This window comes from Melospiza georgiana, chromosome 4 (assembly GCF_028018845.1).
Source record: "Melospiza georgiana isolate bMelGeo1 chromosome 4, bMelGeo1.pri, whole genome shotgun sequence".
NCBI classification, from domain to species: Eukaryota; Metazoa; Chordata; class Aves; order Passeriformes; family Passerellidae; genus Melospiza; species Melospiza georgiana.
In genome coordinates, this window is record NC_080433.1 from 24,314,466 (window position 1) to 24,337,330 (window position 22,865).

The window sequence follows — 22,865 nt, forward strand, 5'->3', positions numbered from 1 at the left end:
ACAAAGCAATGAAGTTGGACATACATGAACATAAATATCTGCCCAGAGCTATACAGCATTATGGATTGACAGAGAGGCCTAAGGCAGTGATTTTAGTTCAGAAAAAAAAATTATAAAGCAAGAAAAAAGGTATGCAACTTTACTCCTTTCATGTACTAATTGTAATGATAATTTTCATCTTACAGGAATATTTTATCAAGTTAGGAAAAAATATAGTGAATTATCCATGTGACTGGCAGAGTCTGAATCAATCATACATTTTATTTAGGTGTACTCTGTAGAGGGAGAAATCCTGTACAAAACAGTGGCAAGTGGGAGCCAGAATCTTTGGTATTGTGGAAGTATGACAAGTTATAGCAGTAGATTTGGAAACAATACAAACAGAGACAAATGGAATGATAAATACTGCTGCTTGTATTGACAGTGTGGTAACCTGGCCTGGAAAATAAATTTGTGTTAAAAGATTGAAGCTGTGACACCCGTGAATTACCCTCATTTCAAGGATACATCTTTTGCCTTTTCTTTGAAAATTTGGCCGAATGTGTCCAAACGTTTAGTTTTTTTAGAGCTTTTAGGAACTGCAATTCGCATTTTAGCAAACCAGCATCATGAATACTCTCTCAATTGAGCTTTTTTGAGCTCCACAAAAAAGGCCATCCTCTGGGTCCTACCAGCTGACAGATGTGCGGCAAGTGGGTGACATCTTTCTCCCAGACTCAGAAAATTCCCATGGCCCTTTACTGCATACAGTTTCTAAGTGGGGCTGTAAAGTAACATCAGAATTATCCGAATTACTATTTTAGTAACTCAAACTCTGCTTTAAGGGGAGCTTAAATAGTAACTACACATACCGCAATAAATATTCCACTGGTCCCGTTGAAGTTGTCAATCCAACCCTGTGGAAAAGAAGAATGATTAGTGTTCCTTTCAATGATGTATTGCTTACACAGACTTCTAAATGACGACAGTGGTGTGGTGTAGACAAAAAAGAAAGGAGACACCAGTTTAGATGGATGCCAGCCCATCTGGGACAGCTGCCAGGATGCCAACCAGTAGCCAGGGATGCATTGTATGCAATTCACTCATCATCAACAGAATCTAGTTTTGTTCTTAGAAATCATTTCTTTCCTATTCCCTGGCCTCAGGAATAAACTTGCTGAAAACAGCTGGACTAATATTTACCTTTGACAGAAAACATGCAGCTGTCACCAAGGGTGATTTGCTCTCTCCAGCTAATTTCTAAAGCAGGGAAGAATAAAACCCCAAAACGAAAACACAACACTTCTTTTGAATCCCATCCTACTTCAGGTCAGGGAAGCTGCCACTTGTGGGAGCTGGAGTTCAGAGCAGTGATGAGCTGTTTAACCTGGAACAGGTTGTAACACCAAACAGAGCTCTTTATCTTTGCAAGATGGTGAGCTTGGCCCAGAGCCTTGGTTGCATCGCAGCCATCTCTGGCATACGTCAGGCTACATGAAAGCCAAAGGTTACTTTGTGCTTTCCAATTTGGCTGCAATGTTAGGGCATGTTATTTCTATTGGTATATTTAGCTTAATTAATTATCTCATTCCAAAGTATAGCTGCATTTAATTACTGAGTCCCTGACATTTGTACCTCAACCACAATGCACAAGTAGTACGACTGACCCTCAGATCCCATGTTTCGAGCACAGAAACTCCCCTGGTGTGCCTGAATGGACAATCAATTGCAAGCCCAGCATTCTGCACTATAACTATCCCAGCTCTTGTTATTATTGCTTAAATGTGGTCTTTTCACAGGTGTTCTAAGGTGCTGAAGAAGGCTTGCTGTTCTACTCCAGCACAGGATCTCTACCTCTTCCGCACATCTCCCTATGAACTGTGGACATCTGTTTCACAAGACACTGATACAAGGAGCGACAGATTCTTGACAGTACCACAGTTCCAGCTGCATCCAAAGGCTCTCAGTAGGGAATTGTGTATTCATGCTTACTGGGAAAGGCTCATGCCAGCTGGCTCCCACGATGGATGGCCTGATGATAGCAATGTTCAAGTTTCCTTTCTCTTGCTGAATCAGGTACTCTGACAAGGCTTTGGTGTAGGTGTAAGTGTTGGGCCACTCCCCAAGCAGTTTGGGTGTGATGTCTTGAATGATGGATTCATCCAACCACCTACAGGAAACAAGGAGAACATTATCATCCACCACGCAGGGAGAGAAAAAGATTCAGGCAAAACAGACCAGTGAGACAGGAATCTTCACCTGAAACAGTGAATAAGCCAGTCAAAGATATTTAAGGTTTGGATTTAAAACTGCTCTGTGGGAGAAAGTCACTTTTGTCTTCAAGGTGCAAAATAAACCCTGGTGAGCTTCATGCTACAATGCCCAGCTACAATTCAGGTACCTCTACAAACTCACTTCAGAGCAATCTTTTGCATAGGTAATGCTTCACGGCAATCTGTAACATAAATACTGCCATGGTCTACAGCCTGATGGAGCTCTCCCAGCCAGGAATACCACTAGGCAGTTCTCATCCTCAGCCAACACAGTCCCTGTATACTCCCAAATATGTTTCAGGATATTCCAGGTAACCTTGAATTAGCAAGTCACGTAACAACACAAAGGTCTCAAAAGCTGGAAAAATGTCCTACAGGGATATTATTCCAACAGTGGATTTCCATCATTTGCAGGGTTATATGTTCCTCCTAACAGGCTTACCAGGGGTTTGCTCACACAGGAAACAGCTGGTGCTTAAAAAAAACCAACCAAAACCAAACCACCAAAAAAACCCGAAAGTACTCTGACAAGTTGTTTTTTATTTTTTGAAGGTATTCAAGCACCTAATCCATCAGAAGCAGTTATGCAGATAGTTTTCAAAAAGCAGCCCTTACCACGATAGAGCTGCATGAAGGGCCTAGCATCCAAAGGCTCTTCCCTGGCACAGCACCAGCACCTCACAGGTCCTGCCAGCATCTGGGTGCAAAAGACAAGAACTGGCTGTGCTTCCAGAGCCCTTGCTGCCAGTTCCTGACAGGCTCCCAGCAGCCTGGTGTTACACCACAGAATCAAAGATTAGCTCCTATAATCCAATATGCAATTAAATCAACGGACTTACAGTTCAGCCAGAAGGCGTGGACTCTTCCCAGGGGCACTGCAAGGATACTGCTTCCTGCAGATCCTCACTTCACCCCTCCTTATCTTGAATTTCAGAAAAAGATAGAGGTCAAGGGGAGAGAAATATGATGCCAACAGTCACACCTGAAAAACTGCTTGATCCTGTCAACCTTTCAAAGATATGGTGGCTCAGGTGGCACAGCACTTTTCAGATGACTCTCATTGGGCACAGATGGGATGCAGCAAATTTCTCAGTTTTGGAGTGCATTAAAAATCTGAAAATTTGTAGTATATCAGAATTTTTTCTTTAAATAAAAAAGCCCTATGGAGGCACAAACACCTTCCTTTGCAAGCCTGGTCCCGTGCAGCAGAAACAAGGTAGAAGAAAGCATTTAAGCATAAGATATTAACTACACAGAAGTTACAAGCAGCACATAATATTGACATAATTTGTAAAGCCACTTAGGCAGCCACTGAACCTCAGGGTCTCAGTAAACTGCTATTGTTTAAATCTGTGGAGTAGCTAATTACCAGTCTACCAAGAAGAGATGCCTATTTCTGTAGAGCCTGGAGGAAGACTAAGTTAATTTAGGAACTCAGGTTAAGCTGTGTGCAAGTCTTTTTCCCCTTCTCTCTTTTTTTTTTTTTTTTTTTGATTTTCATAATAGAGTGTAGCAGGTTTGCATTCTCACAAAGCAAAGACAGGTGTAGAAGTACAAGCAGAGGTATTTCCCCTTGTCCCCTTGTCCTCATCATTCCAGAGAGATCTCTGTATTACTTGAGGAGCTGTTCCAGGGGCACCAGCCTGCTAGGTGATTTGATTGACCAATATTCCCATCAGGGAGGCAGAGATAACACTTCAGCAAGAACTGCTCTGTGACCTACTTGGAAGATTCTGGAATGCTAACTCACAAAAGCTACTGCTTCTGCTCACTGCTGCTGCATCTGGCCCTTCCAAGCAAACAAAGCAAATTAAACAATTAATAACTTCTCCATTATATGCACCAAATTATTCTGCCACAGGAAAGCAAAACTTTCTGTGTTAATGGCTTTGCATTAATAAGACTCTTTCTTGTAAGCAACGATGGATCTGTATTTTCTCCAATAACCAACCCACATCTTCAGCCACAACTTTGCTGTGTGCTGTGTTCCTTACCTCAGCACACCCTTCAAAGCTGATTTCCTTCAGCTTTAGATTAAGGCAAACCATGCTTGATGCAGCAGATTATATGTTTCCCCTATTGGCCTGGAAGCACTTAGAAGTGTGACTTTTGCTTTACACAGCTTAAGCCTCAGGGTTTACTTGCAGATTAAATATCAAAAAAACTGAAACAGCAAGATGTAACAGGAGGATAAGAGCATCCTTAAGATTTCAAGTGAATAAGAAATCATAAGCATATATTAAGTGCATGGCCAAAAGCACTGTTAAATGGATCTCTTATTGCATCTAGTTCTTTGATTATTCCTCTTAAAGCACTTGCAAGAGCAGCACCTTAAGACAAGAGTTGGTTGTGAAGGGAATCATCCACAGCTGGCTGATGCAAAACATAATCTGTATTTCTCCCCATTTTTGAGGGTGGTTTATATTTCCTAGTCTGCTTCCCCTCCCTCCCCATCAAAGGTAAAATTCTGATACCTGTCACTCTCTTCTCCCTGATATCCACACACTATTTCTTTCACTTACATGGCAAATATTAAAGGTGCATCTCAAACATCATCCTCTCTGCTGCATTTTCAAGCTATGATACATAAATTCTTAGTGTTTTATATAAAGCAGCTGAAGTAACAAACTCTGGGGTAGCCAAGCCCTTCTCTACTCTTCTGACTAGCAATCAGACCTTTTTTTTAAAACTGAGCCCTCGACACTTAATTGTTTTCAGAATTGCAAGTGATGGTAAGCTTTTTGGAACAGTGAAATGGAGTCTTGACAGTGATGAACACCAAAGGACATAAAACTGAGTCAGTGGGCAAAAAGAGGAGCCCCACTTTTAGGGAAAAGCAGTTTACCAGAACTGGTGTTAGAGGTTGTTGAGCTTAGAACTGGTAACTGTAGCTCAGCAAAAGCTCTTGAATCACAGCTCTGAAACCTCCATGTCAGTGAGTAGCAGCAGGCAAAAAAAAAAAATCAATGAAACGCTGGCTATCATCAGGTACTGAGAATGACCAGTGGTGTAATTTTGAAGCTGGTTAAATAAAACTTTGAGTGACTGCAACTGGAGTACTGCATGAAGTTCTGTCTGACCCCCATACCTCAGGGAGGGAGTAAAGTTAAAGAACAGGTAGAGAGGAAGGGCAACTAGCATCAGCACCAAGACAGATCCATCAGCACATGAGGAGACAGTAAAAAGGCTGAGACTCTTCAGGTTTCTGTGAGGGGAACAGAAAGGAGTATCCAGGCTGGTGTACTTACCCTAAATAACATCTCTCAGTGAAATTCTTGAGGGCTAGACACTGGACCAGGGAGCCCACTGCTCTAATGCACTAAAACATTTCTCAAGTTTTGTATCATATTCCTATTACTGAATAAAAGCTAAATGATTGATGACTACTAGCTGGAAGTAAACATATCCAAGAATATGGGCTACTGCAGAAATTCAAATGAAAAAAGTAGTTTGTACTAACTTTTTTGAAGTAGTGCTTAGACAGTTAAATTATTTCTTAAGACAAACTTATTTTATTAAAAAAAATCAGTGGTTCTCTTAGTGGGCATCAATTAATTTCATCTTCCATTACCCTAAATCAAGAAGAATAAAGATTTTATACCAGCTCTTTGTGTTAACAGATCACAGATCAGTTGTTATATCACCCACTAGAAAATTAATGAAAACACATCAACAGTTGTGGGAAAATTCTTTTAAGGAGAATGTCTTCTAGGACCTTTATCAGCTGATTTTGTTATTCTTTCTAATTATTCTTTATTTTGGTAAATTCAGATAACCAAGCTTTTTTTGGTGTTTCATCAAAGCCCTGTATTCCTGTCTGGGTTGAGAGGACATTGCCTTGTGCTGTGCCAGGAGAGGTTCAGGTGGAAACCAGGAAGATTTTCTTCACTGAAAAGGTGGCCAGGCATTTGAAGGGGCTGCCCAAGTGGTGGAGTCACCAATTCTGTAAGTGTTCAAAACCCAACAATATGTGGCACTCTGTGCTCTGGTTTATTTGGCAAGGTGGTGATCAGTCAAAGCTTGGACTTGGTGATCCTAGAGGTCTTTTCAAACCTAAATGATTCACACTGAACTATGTAAAAAAGCCTGCTTCTTACTCATCCTCATATAACTCCAGTTAAATACCACAGGATTTCTCAAAGAAGTGGAAACAATGGTGGGAAGCTGAAAAGATAAAAAAAAAGGTGCATGGAAAAAAATGAATTCTTACAAAGGCAGCAGCAGAGCTGAGCGTTACAGAAAGCAGCGACTCCATTCCTGGGAGAAAATACACTCCTGCAGAAATTAATACTGGACTCTCATTAAATCAGAGTCTTAAAAAAACCACAAAGAAACAGCAGTAACAGCACTTCTGACAGAAATCCCACCCGATCCTGGGAACAGCTCCCAAGTCTGCTGCAGGATGAAGGGAAGCCAGCACTGGAAGGGACAATGTGGTTCCTACTTACTCTACTAAATCAAAGAGCTTCTGGGGCTCGGCTGGGGGTGGGTAGATGATCTCCTCGATGCATTTCCGGATGCAGTTTGCATAGGCAGTGGAGATGTGGATGAAGGCCTCGAGGTTCCGCATCTGCCGGGCCAGCTCGAGGAGCCGTTGTGTGCCCATCACGTTCAGCTGCAGGGCATGTCTAAGGAATGCAGGGGAAATAAGCAAAAGGCATTTCACTGGGAAGAACATATAAAGGCTGAGCTTTATCCAAACCTCACCACAGAAAGGAAAGTCAGGGAGAGCAGGGGGCACGGTGGAGCAGAAAGTGTCACTGAAATGCAAGTGTGAAACCAGCTTTGAAAGCAATGCTGTTGGATTTGCTGTTCTGGACACTGAATGTCTCTCAAATACTTTTACTCAATTTGAAGGGTCACAATTAAGACTTCACTAACATCTCTAAATGTGACATGTTGATCACCCTTGCCTGGAACATGTATTTCTAAGCCCTGAGGCACTGTGGCTCCTACGGTACACATTCACTGTTCTCTGGAGGGACTGCTGCTAAACCAGAAGAACACATGGTTTCAGAAAGCAGGAAAGGGTCATTGGGCCCAGAAAAACAGATTCATAGCATCACAGAATGACCTGGCTTGGAAGGAAACTTAAATATCATCCAGTCCCACTCCCTTGCTATGGGCAGGGATACTTTCCACCATCCCAGATTGCTCAGAGCCCCCTCCATCCTAGCCTGGAACACTTACTGGGATGGGGCAGCCTCAGGTGCTCTGGGAAACCTTTGCCAGAGCCTCAGGAGCCTTATAGTATGGAATTTCCTCTTAATATCCAATCTAAACCTACTCTCATTCAGTTTGAAGCTACTCATTATCAAAGAAGACACCATTAAAGATAACAGCTTAAGTTCCCAAGGAATGGAGATGAGAAGTGATAAGCATAAGAATGTCCTGGTTAGCAATGCTGGCCTTTAAGCACTCAGCATTGCTAGAAATTGTCCTAGAGACAATCTGTGACACATTTCAACCAACACACTCTGTTGCTTGCTTTGTATTGGAATAGCGACACTTTCCTGCACAGGAGGGAGAAGACAGGCATATGCAATCCGCTCAGCCCAGGAGTAGAAGCTTTCAAAGACATGCACAATGTTTGGAATTATGCCATCGAGCACAGTGTACAATAAAAAAACTTACTTACATTGAAGAGAAAATATAAATAGCCCAAAGGAATGCAAACATCAGCTGAAGAGTACAATCAATATTGGGATCACTGTATCTAAAGCTAGAGATATTTTTCACACACTGCTATTAAAGTGCAGCATTTTCTGTAGATTTCTATTTCCTCCTGCCCTTCTATCAGGATGAATACTTTTATGTGAGCTACCCTTCAGATAAAATTTACTTTTCCATTCACATTTCTGTTTAACTGCACCCCTTCTGAGAAGTGATGAACAGAACTGTGCTCATAATATGGGCCTGGCATGGATTTTTGCTGAGTTGCTCAGAGTTCTTTAGCCTTTGTTATAAAATGATCAAGTTGTGAGCCAAAATTATCAAAAATTTAGCAAAGATTTATTAATTTGTCTGCACGACCGAATTTCGGTCTCCGAGACCACCACAGCCAAAGAGACAGCGTTGAGTCCAGGATGAGCACTGGGTGGACCTGGACCTGACCCCTCGAGTGTCAGAGTCTCCCACATTCACAAATTCTGCTTCGTGCAGCGAGGTTTTATGCAGTTTATTGTGCCTGAGGCAAAGATGACCGAATTTCCTTTGTGTCTCTTCACATGCATTGCTGTTTCTTTCCATGTGCAGAGCTGGACAAAAGCCAGTTCCAGGTGTGTAGTCAGCGTCAATGGGCTCCGGGGAAGCCATGGATTCAGATGCATCAGGTTGGCTCCGCTGACTATCTTGATAGATGCAATCGGCAGGGTGATAATCGCTCTTGGGTGGCTCCCAACGACTCAGGATACCGGTGATCATCGCCCTGGAAGCTTCTATTCTTATGTTAAGGCGTCACTCCTTATCTTAACTTGTGTCCGAGAACTCGTAATCTGAATAGATAGCAGCTCTCGGCCGGGATGGTCAGAGACATAGTTTTTGGATTTTACAATATTTTACATCATATATTAATAGCATGAATTATCCCTACCATATATTTCAGCCTTCATAGGGAATATCTCTAACACTGGCAGTTTGTTGTTTGCTTTATCATTATTTACTTCTACTTCTATGAAATCAGCATCTATTAATATTTCAATATAACACAATTACAATTTCTGATTTCTGCCCTCAAGAGTTCCATTTGGAGAATTTTCTAAATGTACCGCATGTTGATGCCAATAATTCTTTTGGTGTCTCCACTGCTGTTTCTCCAGTATCTTCACAGCAATGCTTTTGCCCTCCTCCTTATCTATTGGCTTTACATATTCTGTCGTAATCTTCGAGCTTCTATCATGTGAAAAATATTTTTGTGTCATCACCAAGTTTTTGCTTAACATTCGTAACTAAGCAGCAATATTGTGCTTTCACATTTAACTTGCTAAAACTTTTACCCATCTGATATATTTTATTATTCAGTCAGAAATAATTTGAGTTGAATAACTTCTCATATTTTGCCTTCTAATCATAATTTTCCTTGAGAGATTGGAGAGATTTTGACAGATCACATACAGTCTTTAGTTTTTCCATTGCCTGTAAGCTGATTACCTTTTGAACTTTTAGCTTCTTTCTAGCTATCCTCCATATTAAAAATGTGGTTTCCCTTTGATGTTTCATGCCACTGAAACTTATTTTTAAATTGTGTTCATTTGTGCATTGATTTAACAACATTTGTGGCTACTCACATACTGGCTCAAGATCACATCAAGAGCTGCTTTCTTTCTGGTGTTTCTCTAATTAGTTGTTCTAAAAAGCAAATAATTATGGTGGACATAGTGGATATCTCTTTAGCCTATGAGCAAATAAAGATTGATATTACAAATTGTTTTCTACTATGACAGCTTTAGTGTTTTTTCAGAAGACTATTAGGATCTGGCAATGCAGATCATCTACCTCGGTTTGCTGAAATGGATAATCTGCACAGAAGCATTTACACATCTAATCTTGTTTCAGTGGCTTATTTCTGCTGTTTTTTTTTTAATGGAAAAGCCTCCCTGGACAGGCACTCCCAAGGGAACTCCTTCAGAAACCAAGCACTCATTGTAAACAGTTAATTACAGTGGGAGTTGGGTATTTTAAAGGTTGTGATGGGCTGTTTTCTCAAACCACAGCTCATTTTCCTCTCCAGCTACTCAGTGACAAAGAAAGGCCATTAACAACACCAGCTTTAGAGACGGACACAACACAGTTTCTCTGTCTGCAGCTCTGCCAAAACATCTCCCTAACAACCTCAACCACACTTTTCCTCACCCCAGTTTTAGGTCATACTTAACTTCCTTACAGTCTTACAACTTAATCCTGCAGTTCTTCCATTTGTTCCCGTGGGACTGCACCAAGTTTGACGTGTGTGCGCACGCACGCACACACACACACACACACACACACACACGGCATTTTCAGAGCACACTCCTTCCATGTTCAGCACAGAACCATGGGGAGCACGAACATGGACAGGGGAGTCAGCACTGCAGCCATGCAAGGGATGCTCTGGGCAGTGCCATGGTGCACTCTGATCCTGCTCAGCAAACATAGAAAAGCAGGACGTACTTGAGGGGTTCGTCAAAGCGAACTGTGGCTGCACAGTGGAAGACAACATTGACCCGGGTCAGAAGCTCCTCCTCGTCTTCAGCACTGATGGCCAGCTTGGGCTGAGTGAGTTCAGCATTAATAGGCTTAATCTTCTCGTGGAAATTAGGGCAATCTTCTCGGACCCTGTCAAAAACCTTGAAGCACAAACAGAGAGAGATCAGGTACAAAATTAGGCTGCTGAGATCGCTTTGAGTAACAGCCAGTCTGATCACATCAATCAATGCAACTGGCACAAAAGAGAATTCCTGTCTGGGGAATGACACAGGTGAGATGGTTAAATAATCCATTCACTTGTTCCCTCCTAAGGGAAACAGAACAAAAATATAGGTCGTAAAGCATTGCTCTGAAGAGATTAATGAATCTTCTCTGCCACCACTCATTTCCTCAGAGAGCCACCAAAACTCCCCAGTATCCACATCTCTTGCAACCACTGGCTACTTGACCTTGAGGGCTGGCTGTAGGACCAAAACAGGAGCTAAAGAGCAAGAGGGCAGAGTATGGAGTGGGAAAGCCAGTGCAGCTTTACCCAGGCAAGATGGTTCTACAAATGACTTGTAGAGAGGAGAGGAACTGGGCAGGGTTGCTCCTCCTCCTCCTCCTCCTCTTCCTTTGCTGCTCATTGTCTACTGTCACTCTTTGTTCATGTCAGAGAAGTCCAGTGGGGACCTGCTTTTGGGATGCAAGGATGGGGCATCCCAATAATCCCCACTGCTGAAGCTGCTGAGTGCCACCAGCAGTTTTGCATAAACTGAACATGTGTGGAGCTGGATGGCCTCTAAAGACATCTTCCAGCTCTTTTCTTCCAATAAGTATGATCCATAGGTCTCTCCAAGATATATTTCTGCAATATTATATTTGAGCCATTTCAACTGAATTAATAGAAACCGTTAAGTACAACAAGATCCTTTGTAAGAATTCATGCCTAGTGGGCTGTTCAGATCTAATACGGCTAGCTATGGACCATGCATGTCTGTGATGTGGCAAAAACTTGTGCGACTTGGGCCACATGAATATGCTTCTGCCTTAGCCATAATGAAGAGGGGTGAGACTGTGCTGGATATGGCAAGGAAGCTCTGAGCACATGCAGATGCTGTACATGGCCCAACACATGCCAGAATCGCAGTGGTAGAAATACGTCTGTAGAACTTAGAGGATAAGATAGAGGAGAATCACAAGAAGCTCAGAGAGGAGATTAAAGAAAACCTTCTCCAAATCTCTGCAGTACAGATCAGAGATTCTGGTATCCAAGGCAGATGTTTCCCAGATGGTGAGAGAAGGTACACCCGACGAGCTGAGGTTCTATCTGCATGATTGCGGAGAAAACATGAGGAGGTGGGATGGAAAACCTACTGCTCTTCTGGCATGATGGGTGTGTGAATTGAATGAAGCCACCAGAAGGAAAGTAGCCCCAGTGACCCATAGCTGAACTTCCAGGTATGATGATGATGACATGTCTGATCCCCTTGAAGGAAATCCAAGACATATGCCCAGGGAAAGAAGGATAACCAGCCTCAGAGGGGCCCTGCCTCTAGCCAGGTAGAGGCCAGGGAAAATCGTGTTTTCTGGTCTGTGTGGATTCGTTGGCCTGGCACATCTGAACCACAAGAATACAAAGCTTTGGTTGATACTGGTGCTCAATGTACATTAATTCCGTCAAGACATGTGGGGACAGAGTCTGTTTCTATTGCTGATGTGACAGGGGGATCACAGGATTTCACTTTGGTGGAAGCTGAGGTGAGCCTGACTGGGAATGAGTGGAAGAAAGATCCTATCGTGACTGGCCCAGAGGCCCCATGTATTTTGGGCACAGACTACCTTCAAAGTGGGTATTTCAAAGATCCAAAAGGACTCAAGTGGGCATTTGGGATAGCAGCTGTAGTCATAGAGGGCATCCAGCAATTGAACACCTTGCCTGGGTTGTCTGAGAATCCATCTGCAGTAGGATGCCTGACGGGAGAAGAGCAACGAGTGCCAATTGCTACTTCCCTAGTGCATCGACAACAGTATAGAACCATTCAAGATGTGTGATCCCCATCCATAAGATGATCTGAGAACTGGAGAGCCAAGGGGTGGTCAGGAAGACCCACTCACCCTTCAACAGCCCCATTTGGCCTGTGCAAAAATCTGAAGGAGAATGGAGATTGACTGTGGACTACCGTGCATTGAATGAAGAGACTCCACCACTGAGTGCTGCCGTGCCAGACATATTAGACCTCCAGTACGAGCTGGAGTCCAAGGCAGCGAAGTGGTATGCCACTATGGACATTGCCAATGCATTTTTCTCCATTCCTCTGGCAGCAGAATGCAGGCCTCAGTTTGCTTTCACATGGAGGGGAGTGCAGTATACCTGGAACCAACTGTCCCAGAGGTGGAAGCACAGTCCTACCATCTGCCATGGACTGGTCCAGACTGTACTAGAAAGGGGTGAGGCTCCAGAACATCTGCAATATATTGATGACATCATTGTGTGGGGGAGCACAGCTGCGGAAGTGTTTGAGAAAGGGAAGGAAATCATCCAAATCCTCCTGGGAGCTGGTTTTGCCATTAAAAAGAGCAAAGTAAAGGGAGATTCAGTTCCTGGGAGTGAAGTGGCAAGATGGACAGCGTCAGATTCCTACAGACGTCATCAACAAGGTTACAGCAATGTCTCCACCCACCAATAAGAAAGAAACACTAGCTTTCCTAGGTGCCATAGGCTTTTGGAGGATGCACATTCCTGGGTACAGTCAGATCGTGAGCCCTCTTTACCTGGTCACCTGCAAGAAGAACAATTTCCAGTGGGGCCCTGAGCAGCAACAAGCCTTTGTCCAGATCAAGCAGGAGATCGCTCATGCAGTAGCTCTGGGCCCGGTCAGGACGGAACCAGATGTGAAGAACATGCTCTACTCTGCAGCCGGGAACTATGGCTTGTCCTGGAGTCTTTGGCAGAAGGTGCCTGGGGACACTCGTGGTCAACCACTGGGATTTTGGAGTTGAAGCTACAGAGGCTCTGAAGCCAACTACACTCCAACAGAGAAGGAAATCTTGGCTACCTATGAAGGAGTCCAAGCCGCCTCAGAGGCGATTGGTACAGAAGCCAACTCCTCCTGGCACTCCAACTACCGGTGCTGGGGTGGATGTTCAAAGGCAAGGTTCCTTCTACCCACCATGCCACCAGTGCCACATGGAGCAAGTGGATTGCTCTTATCACACACTGCGCCCATATAGGTAAACTGAATTGCCCTGGGATTTTGGACGTAATTACAAATTAGCCTGAAGGTGAGAATTTTGGTGTCACAGATGAAGAACAAGAACCAGTGACACGGGCTGAAGAGGCTCCTCCATATAACCAACTGCTACCAGAGGAAACACGCTATGCTCTTTTCACTGACAGTTCCTGTTGCATTGTAGGGATGAACCAGAAGTGGAAAGCAACTGTATGGAGCCCCACACGACAGATTGCACAAGCTACTGAAGGAGAAGGTGGATGAAGTCAACTTGCAGAAGTCAAGGTCGTTCAACTGGCCCTGGACATTGTAGAAACAGAGAAATGGCCAAAGCTCTATCTCTACACTGATTCATGGATGGTAGCCAATGCTCTGTGGGGATGGCTGGAGAGGTGGAAAAAGGCTAACTGGTAGCGTAGAGGAACACCAATTTGGGCTGCTGAAGAGTGGAAAGACATTGCTACCAGGGTAGGGAGGCTACCTGTGAAAGTCCGCCATGTAGATGCCCATGCCCCCAAGAGTAGAGCCAATGAGGAGCACCAAAACAATGAGCAGGTAGATCAGGCTGCAAAGATAGGAGTGTCCAAGATAGACCTAGATTGGGAACACAAGGGAGAGTTATTCCTAGCTCGATGGGCCCATGATGCCTCAGGCCATAAGGGCAGAGATGCCACCTATAAGTGGGCACGAGACTGAGGGGTGGATTTAACCATGGACAGTATTTCACAGGTTATCCATGACTGTGAGACGTGTTCTGCCATCAAGCAGGCCAAGCGAGTGAAGCCCCTGTGGTACAGTGGGCAGTGGTCCAAGTACAAGTATGGGGAGGCCTGGCAGATTGACTACATCACACTGTTCCAGACACGCCAGGGCAAGCGCTACGTGCTGACCATGGTGGAAGCCACCATTGGATGGTGGAAACCTACCCTGTGTCTCATGCTACTGCCCGTAACACCATCCTGGGCCTTGAAAAGCAGGTCCATTGGAGGCATGGTATCCCTGAGAGGATTGAGTCAGACAATGGGACTCATTTCAAGAACAGCCTTATCAACACCTGGGCTAGGGAACATGGCATTGAGTGGGTCTACCATATCCCCTACCATGCACCAGCTGCAGGAAAAGTAGAGAGGTATAATGGACTACTAAAACCCCAGCTGAAAGCTTTGGGTGGGGATCTTTCAAAAATTGGGAGCAGCATTTAGCAATGGCCACCTGGTTAGTTAACACCCAAGGTTCCACCAACTGAGCAGGTTCTGCCCAGTCTGAGTCCCTGAATGTAGTAGATAAAGTCCCAGTGGTACATGTCAGAGGTTTGTTAGGGAAGACTGTGTGGATCAATTCTGCCTTGAGTACAGACAAACCCATTTGTGGGGTCGTCTTTGCTCAGGGACCAGGTTGCTCATGGTGGATAATGCAAAGAGATGGAACAACACGATGTGTACCTCAGGGAGATCTGATTGTGGGGTGAGAATGATATGCAATATCACTATTCATTGGATGTTACTGCCATTGTCTGTATATTAAACCATACAGACATGAGATAGAAGGAAATGTGTAAGTGTTGAAGGTCTGGGCAAGTGGAAGATGGAGAAGGAAATGTGCAAGCGTTGGAGGTCTGAGCAAGTGATAGATGGAGCTTTGAATGCTTAATGTGAAAGGGGGAATCTTGCAGCTCTGTAGTATAGGGCCTGGATTCAGTGTCCAGTGTGGGGATGTGATGAGGGCATGATGGGTATTGCTTGTAAATTTTGGAAATTTTGTGCAAATAAATGCACGATGTGTGCTAGTATGTTGATGATATGGGGAGAAGGGGTGGAATGTCCTAGGGTGACGTTATGATGCTTGTATCCCCATTCATGTATTCTGTCAATGCTGGATATTATGTTCTGTACCTTTAAGACTGGCTCTGAAGAGTGAAAGTGTTGCTTTGGTTTTCTTATCAGTCTGGCTGGGACACAGAGACTGCAGCTTTTGCTTTCACTGCTTTTGCTTTTCGCTTTGTAAGAATTCATGCCTAGTGGGCTGTTCAGATCTAATATGGCTAGCTATGGACCCTAGCCCTTGTGATCTTACATAGGACAAAACTCATGATCTTACATAGGACAAATGGCAAAAGACAGAAGGCGCTCTTCTCCTCTCGGGAACAAAGTCCTGTTCTATTAATAGAAGACATCAGGTGGTCCAGGTGACTTCCCGCGTGGAAAAGAGGGAGTGGCCTTCTCCCGAGGTGGGGGAAGGGGGGCGGAGGAAGGGAGCTACAGCCAATGGGATACAAGTGAGGTGGGGTGATAGGAGGGGCAAACCAGGAGGAGACCACCAAGGCTGACACTTAGGGGAGGAAAGGGGAAGATCATGTGATGATAGGATACAAATTATGTAAACAGTGCAAATTACCGAACACCCAGTGGAAATAACTAAATAACTATTTCATGCAATACAACAATCCTTCCCTTTTCCTTTCCTTTCCTTTCCTTTCCTTTCCTTTCCTTTCCTTTCCTTTCCTTTCCTTTCCTTTCCTTTCCTTTCCTTTCCTTTCCTTTCCTTTCCTTTCCTTTCCTTTCCTTTCCTTTCCTTTCCTTTCCTTTCCTTTCCTTTCCTTTCCTTTCCTTTCCTTTCCTTTCCTTTCCTTTCCTTTCCTTTCCTGTTTTTTTTTTTTTTTGGAGGGAGTGTGGAGCAAAGTGACATCATGAAAGGTGGAAAGAATTAACAGAAAATAGAATAGAATGGCTGTGGGATCTGAAGAGGTATTATCTAGATTCCAAAGGATAATCACACCTCCAAGGTAACAAGTCTACTATCAGGAACACCTAATACTGAGAGAGTTTACTGAGGGATACAAAGGACGAATCACACCACCTCTGGACACCCTTAAAACCTGTCTAGATAAGCAGTGCCAGTAAAGGCAGGGAACAACTGAACATTGGAGAAGGAGGATGGACCAGCTGACTTTTCAGTAGTTCCGTGTTTTTGGGGTGTTTCCCCTCTTCTGTAGCCTATACACCAGTAATGCCGAGCTTGGAACTATCTTTACTACCATGGCCTCTTGTTTTCTTAGAGTTTCTTCTGCCTTTGATGTGCCCAGTGCTTATGTACAAGCAGAAATTGTGTGACACAAATTAAACATTCTAAGAGACCCAAGAAAGACTAAACTTATCCTAACAGCAGTACTTTTTCTGTTTGACTAAGGGATTATCATCTTTCCGCTTATCTGACAAGGAAATCTAGATAAACCTTGAGGTTTTTAGGGATAAAGAGGTGATAAAAGAATCATTAGCCTTCTCTATTATGTACCACACTCTACACTCATTTTAAATTGCCCCACAGCTGCATATCCTTCATAAACTTTAGCCCAAGTTAGGACAAGACAAAGCCATTTCACTGTTCTCATTGCACCTGAGTGCACACATCTTTTATCAGTGTGGCTAGGCCAGAAAATAGATCTCTAGAGAGAGTTATTAATGGGCAAAGGTGTTGGTGAGAGCTGGCTGGACTGTAGGAACTGAATTCCCAGGCACTGACAGCCCTAATGTCTGCAAAAAGCTTTTTTTCTAACAAGATGCTACACTGGCTTTCCAAACACGCATCATCTCCTGAGAGATGACAGCAAACCCTAATGGGACACAAATGGAAAGGTTTCTCAGAGAACACACATGAGACCAAAGCTAAAGAGAGACGTGGTACCAAAGCTTCTGAGAGTCATGTGGGACTCTCAGAAATAATCATTTGCATTTGTTCTGTTGCAGAGAGTGCAAAATACCACAAAATGAGAGTTATTTTCTACTTGTTTGGCACATAATGCAAATAATGCAAAGGCAGAGAAAGAATAAATCAGCCCTTTGTCCATTTCCATCATGGCATATAAAGTAAGAGTAGTATTTCTGTACCAGCCTTGGACAGCTAAATTCTTCCTACATCTCCTCCTGATATTCCCACTGCAGTTAATATCCCCTTCAGCCTCTGTGCCTGCTGCTACCACGTGCCACTCAGCTGCTGCAGCTTTTCATCCCTCCAATGATTCGCTGCATTCCTCTGAAAGATGAAGGCAATTTCTGAAAGATGAAGGCAATTTCCAAATGCAAGCAGACAAGTCAGCACACTGCTTTGGAAACCTTCTGCTCCACAGGAACATTCGGTATATTGTCACCATTAAATCAGATAATGGGAGCAGCTTTTTAGTTGAAGTCTGCTGCTTCTTTTATGGAAGCTGAAGGATTCAGACTTTTCAGTGCTTTACAGGGAAATGGGGCAAGATTTAAAGGCAAAATAAATGCAGCTTATTTTATACTGCTTCCTACACTCAAGGAGTACTTAATATAAAGATGATGCTTAGTCTGAAGGTAAATAGTAACTGCATCTCTAAATCCTGATGAAACTCACCAAGAGCATAAATAATAAATCCCCAGTAACTGTGTGAGGCCTAAGGATTGTTCTGCCTTTTTTTTTTTTTTAGAAGCCAAAACTTTTTAGAATGTAAAACTAGGCAGGTCAGCAGCACTTCTGAAGGGATACAGGAATTGCTACAAAATCAGTGAGAGAGAAAGGAAAGGCCTTTGACTGTCAAGTTATCCAACATTAATGAAATTCAGGGAAATCAGTAATAATGTTACCCTGATTTCAGTGTCTTTTTGAGCATCTTAATACTGCTATTTTTAACCTCAAAATAGATGTAAGTTCAGCATGGGCTGTGCTGCCCCTCAACAGAGGGGAAAATTTCTTATTTCTCATTTTATAATCAGGCAATTCCCATTTATAATACTAATCAAATCTCTGTGATTTCACTATACATTGTCAAAAATGTGAAAACAGGACATCTGGAATTTCTCCCAACATTCTAGTTGAGTCTGTCTGATGGACACTTTCCCTATTCCTGCTCTCCTAAGTTCAGACTTCCCCTTCTGAAGGATTTTTGCAGCTCTTGGTATTCTCTGCTCTTACCTTAAAGGATGTAATAATTCAGAGAGGTTTCTGCCTACAAATCCTTCAATCAGAATTTTTTCCATGCCACAAAGATACAAAAACCTCAAAAAAGGGTGAATTGCACATCTGTGGAACAGCACAGCTGAAAAATAAAGGAACCACTGTGTAAAATGCCAAAGGCTTTGCATCTTTCTCGGGAGGCATTTTCAGTGAAGTAAATACAAAGTAATGAAAAGTAGAGTGCCTAATCCATGGTCCACTTTAAAAAAATAACTTGCATGAATTTAGTCTTGTCAAAGCCTTCTCAAAGGCCTGGGTAGTCCTTTCCTTTTTGGACAGTACTCCTGCATCTCCCTCTACCCCACTGCACTGGTGGACAGTGGTGACTGGTGATCGGTGAGTGACCCAGAAAGTGTCAAGTTTTTAAGTGTGGCCAAGATTTTAAGTGTGGCAACCTTTTTTTCCTCGGGTGTGTTTAATAGGTGCCAGGAACTCAGGCTTCTCTAGGAAGATTGATAATTTACATTACAACATGAACATTTCAAGGCATTACTGTATGACAACCTTTAAAGTGGAGAAAATCCAGAGAATTTCCACAAAATGGAACTCATAAATGGTGAACCAATGAGAACATAAAAGTTGAGAGAGTTCAATTAAAAAAAAGAAAGCAAAAAAAAAAGCACCAAAAGTTTCCACCTCTCATATAAAGAAATGAAAGGGATTGCTTAGCATGATTCAAAAGAATATAGGCAAGAATTGCTCCTTGTGAAGGAAATATATAATTTATCCTAATAGAGACACAGGCCAGGGAATTAAATATCAGGGCAAGAATTTCTTCAAAGAAAAAGGTGTTCACTGGCTGTGTAGAGCAATTTTAAACCCAGGGTGTTTGAAATTCCTCTTCTGAAAAGAGCATTGGTGTACAAATACAGGGGAGCAGCCTATATATAAACACACAAAATAACAATCCCAGGGTGTACATCCATACCTCGGTGATTTCAATCAGCATCATAAATATACCAGTGATCGTCACAAATTTAAACTACTGAAGGCACCAAAGTCATGCAAACAACTCTTAAAAAACCACCTGATGTCTGTAGTTTAGTCCTGCTAAAAGGGTTTATCGGACTTGTGTTTGCCATTGACAAAATCCTCTAATACATTTACGGAAGGAGGTACCCAACTATTTTAGAATTGCCATTTAAAATGTAACTGGGCAGCTTCAAAGTAATTAGTAATTTAGCCCGGTAATTTGCAGCAATAAACACCAGGATTATTCAGTCAAGCAATGTGTGAAAATGTAGATCAGGGAGCTTGAACTGGTACAGAGCCTTTTCTTCCCCCCTTTTTGCACTCTGTCTCATTTCCTCTTCAGAAAATTGCTTTAAAGTACAGTTCTTCTCATTGCAAATAAAGCATAACTCATCTCATCAGTGGGAAAACAGGCAGCAGAGCGTTCCTCATTACAGAAAAACGAACAGCTTATGCTTCAATCCAGAGCTATTACTTTCCCCTGAGTAGAGCTAATGTAGCGGAAATACAGATCCCACCACCAACACCTAGTAAACAAAACAGCTGATTACTTAAAAGATGAAGACTATAGAAACAAAGAGAGGGACAGAGTTTCAGTAAAGGTCAGATAAGACTAATAAGTATATCCAGCTATTTGAGATGTGGTTTCAAATAGCCAGCTTTCTTAAAAATTGACTGCTGACCAAGCCTGCTGTTTTCTAGCAAGAATACTTGAATTACACAGCAGTGAATCTGGAACACTTTCCAAGTCAGACACTGTGGAGAGGGGCATGAAGGAATTGAGAGACATGGAAAAGCTTTCCATGGTCTCTAGCACCATCTTATATGTGGGTGGACAAATCATGGATAGAACAAGAGGGTTTTCTGTTGTTTATCACAGATATTCCTGGTGCCCCTGGGTGGTACTTTGAGATCAGCACTGGTATTTGACAGGGAAGAATGTAAGTGCAGGGAAGGAGAATAGCAACACTTGGAGATTTTCCTATAGGAACTACTGAAAATGTGTCTTCCCACTCATTTCCTAGGACTAGTTTCCTTCTCACCTGTCCTAGGGTGACATTATGATGCTTGTATCCCCATTCATGTATTCTGTCAATGCTGGATATTATGTTCTGTACCTTTAAGACTGGCTCTGAAGAGTGAAAGTGTTGCTTTGGTTTTCTTATCAGTCTGGCTGGGACACAGAGACTGCGGCTTTTGCTTTCACTGTTTTTGCTTTTCGCTTTGCTCTCTTGCTCTTGCTTCTGCTCTGCTTCTGCTTGCTTTTGCTTCTGCTCATTAGCTAGTTTAGCTAAACAGTCCAAATTCTTCCTGGACTGTTTCTCCATTCTTTTTTTTTTGACCATCTTGAACCTGCTCCAGACTGGGACCTGGAAACACCGAGAATTTGCACCGTGTGGCCTGCAGCAGCTGTCCCAGGCCAGAAGGACTGAGAACACAGCGACCACTCCTGAGAGAGACTTTCTGAATTTGTCATCTTTTTTCAGAGTGGTGTCATCCGGTATTGTTCATTTTGTGTGCCGGGGGGTGCTGTGCCTGTTAATAAACAGGTTCTTTCCACTTCTCTCCGAGGAATTCTTCCCGAACCGGCTGGGGGGAGAAACCATGTGGGTTTGCTTTCTGGAGGGCCCCTCCTTTGGAAATTCTCTACCAAATTTGCCTTAAACCAGGACATCACCCTTCTCCATAACTATGCCCCAATGAGGCCATGGGTAAACAAGAGTCAATTGCCAAAGCATGTCTGTAGCAGCCACAGGGCCTGCAAGGCCTCTTCTTATCTTAGGCAGTCAGTTGCCTAAGATAAGAAATGCCTAGTCATGATGACTGGACCAAGAGACCCCTTTTCCGCCTTGGACCCTCATTATCTCTCTGTAAGACCACAGGTCATATTTACCTCGACCCTTACTATTGGACTGTTTCCCAAAACCCGTATATCCTATATAAACCCCTGCCTCTGCCCAGTTCAGCAGAAGAGCTGTCACTGTCACCCTTTGCAGAGGCTGCCAATAAAGACACATCTCTGGAACCTCACACAGCTCTTCTCCTCTCTCATCCCTGCATTCGCCAAGGCACTTAGCAAGAACTGAAATCACTAAAGAGCTGAACTCACCAAAGAGTGATCTCACTTAAAGAGCTGAGCTGCTTGCTAAGTTTGCCTGAAGCTGGGAGCCTGCCTGAGACACCTGCACAGGTTGTGCTTAGTGGTACTTCACTACTCGGGACACTTGTGGCAGTCGGGGTCGGACAGACCACAAGTACTCACAGATGATTATACATGTCAGCAATCCCATCTGGAGTCAGATCCCTGTGCCCTTGCTCAGTTCCTGCTTTGCAGAATTGATTACCTTTCATTGGCTGTGAGAATCACTGTATGGACTTGGAAATATCAGTAAGTATAAAGTTATCCAGATGCAGGATCTTTATCTGCTTTTCCATACCCATTGCCTTTAATCACAGATCTTCAATGTTTCACTGCCAGATTTGCTTGGACACTCAGGAACTTCAGGAGTGTTTGTTGAATTCCTGAGGATAACCAGACAGGACTAAGGGTTGTGTCAAACACAGACTCCTACTTTTTAGAGATGCTTTTAGAAATTACCAAGAAAGACTCGGGAAGATATTTTAAAAAGTTACCAATATCTACTTTCTAATTTGAGAGCATAATGGCTGTCACACAGACACAGAGGAGGCAGCACTGCATAAAACACAGCGTTGGGATGCAATTCCAAATTTTGCTTCAAGGACAAAACATGTGGGTCATTCAGCTCCTAGGCAAGTCTTGAGATGCAAACTTCTCAACTTGGTCCCCTCCGAAGAGCTCCTCCAAAGAAATCGCAGCCTAGGGTGGGTGTCCTGCACTTCCTCACCCTGTCGCGCCAGAAAGCACAGAACATCACCATTAAGAGAATCAGGGGTAATGTGGGCACACGTCATTAATTAAAAGGCTAAAGGGAGTTAAAAATCCTTTAATGTCACACACAGTAGAAGCTGAACAAATCAAGAAAATTGCATCAAATATTTAAAGCTACTCAAATAAAAGAGAAATTCTTCAAACATTGCAGCGAGAGGGCAATCAAGTGCAGAGAGCTGAACATCTGGGAAACGAGTACAGCAGAATAATAGCTTCTAAATGAATTGTGCTACAAGATTACCAGAAAAAAGAAAAGTCACTGGTCACAAGTGAGGAGTTACCCTGGAACCACATTTTTTCCCAACAGATATCTTACCTACAGATACCCTACAATGTCTTGGAAGGTAAGAAAGCTTT

General features: G+C 43.1%; 1 protein-coding gene across 5 annotated transcripts in view; it reads right to left on the reverse strand.

Moving 5' to 3' along the window:
* LOC131082200 (fatty acyl-CoA reductase 1-like) overlaps window positions 1-22,865 on the reverse strand; it is a 127,430-nt gene that overhangs the window by 21,876 nt on the left and 82,689 nt on the right. For all 5 annotated transcript variants that reach the window (XM_058021866.1, XM_058021867.1, XM_058021868.1 and 2 more), the window contains exons 3-6: window positions 10,401-10,576; window positions 6,701-6,880; window positions 1,972-2,149; window positions 852-896 (exon numbers count right to left, since the gene is read on the reverse strand). In XM_058021866.1, coding sequence (XP_057877849.1) covers window positions 852-896; window positions 1,972-2,149; window positions 6,701-6,880; window positions 10,401-10,576 — 579 coding nt within the window. The remainder of the gene's footprint in view (window positions 1-851; window positions 897-1,971; window positions 2,150-6,700; window positions 6,881-10,400; window positions 10,577-22,865) is intronic.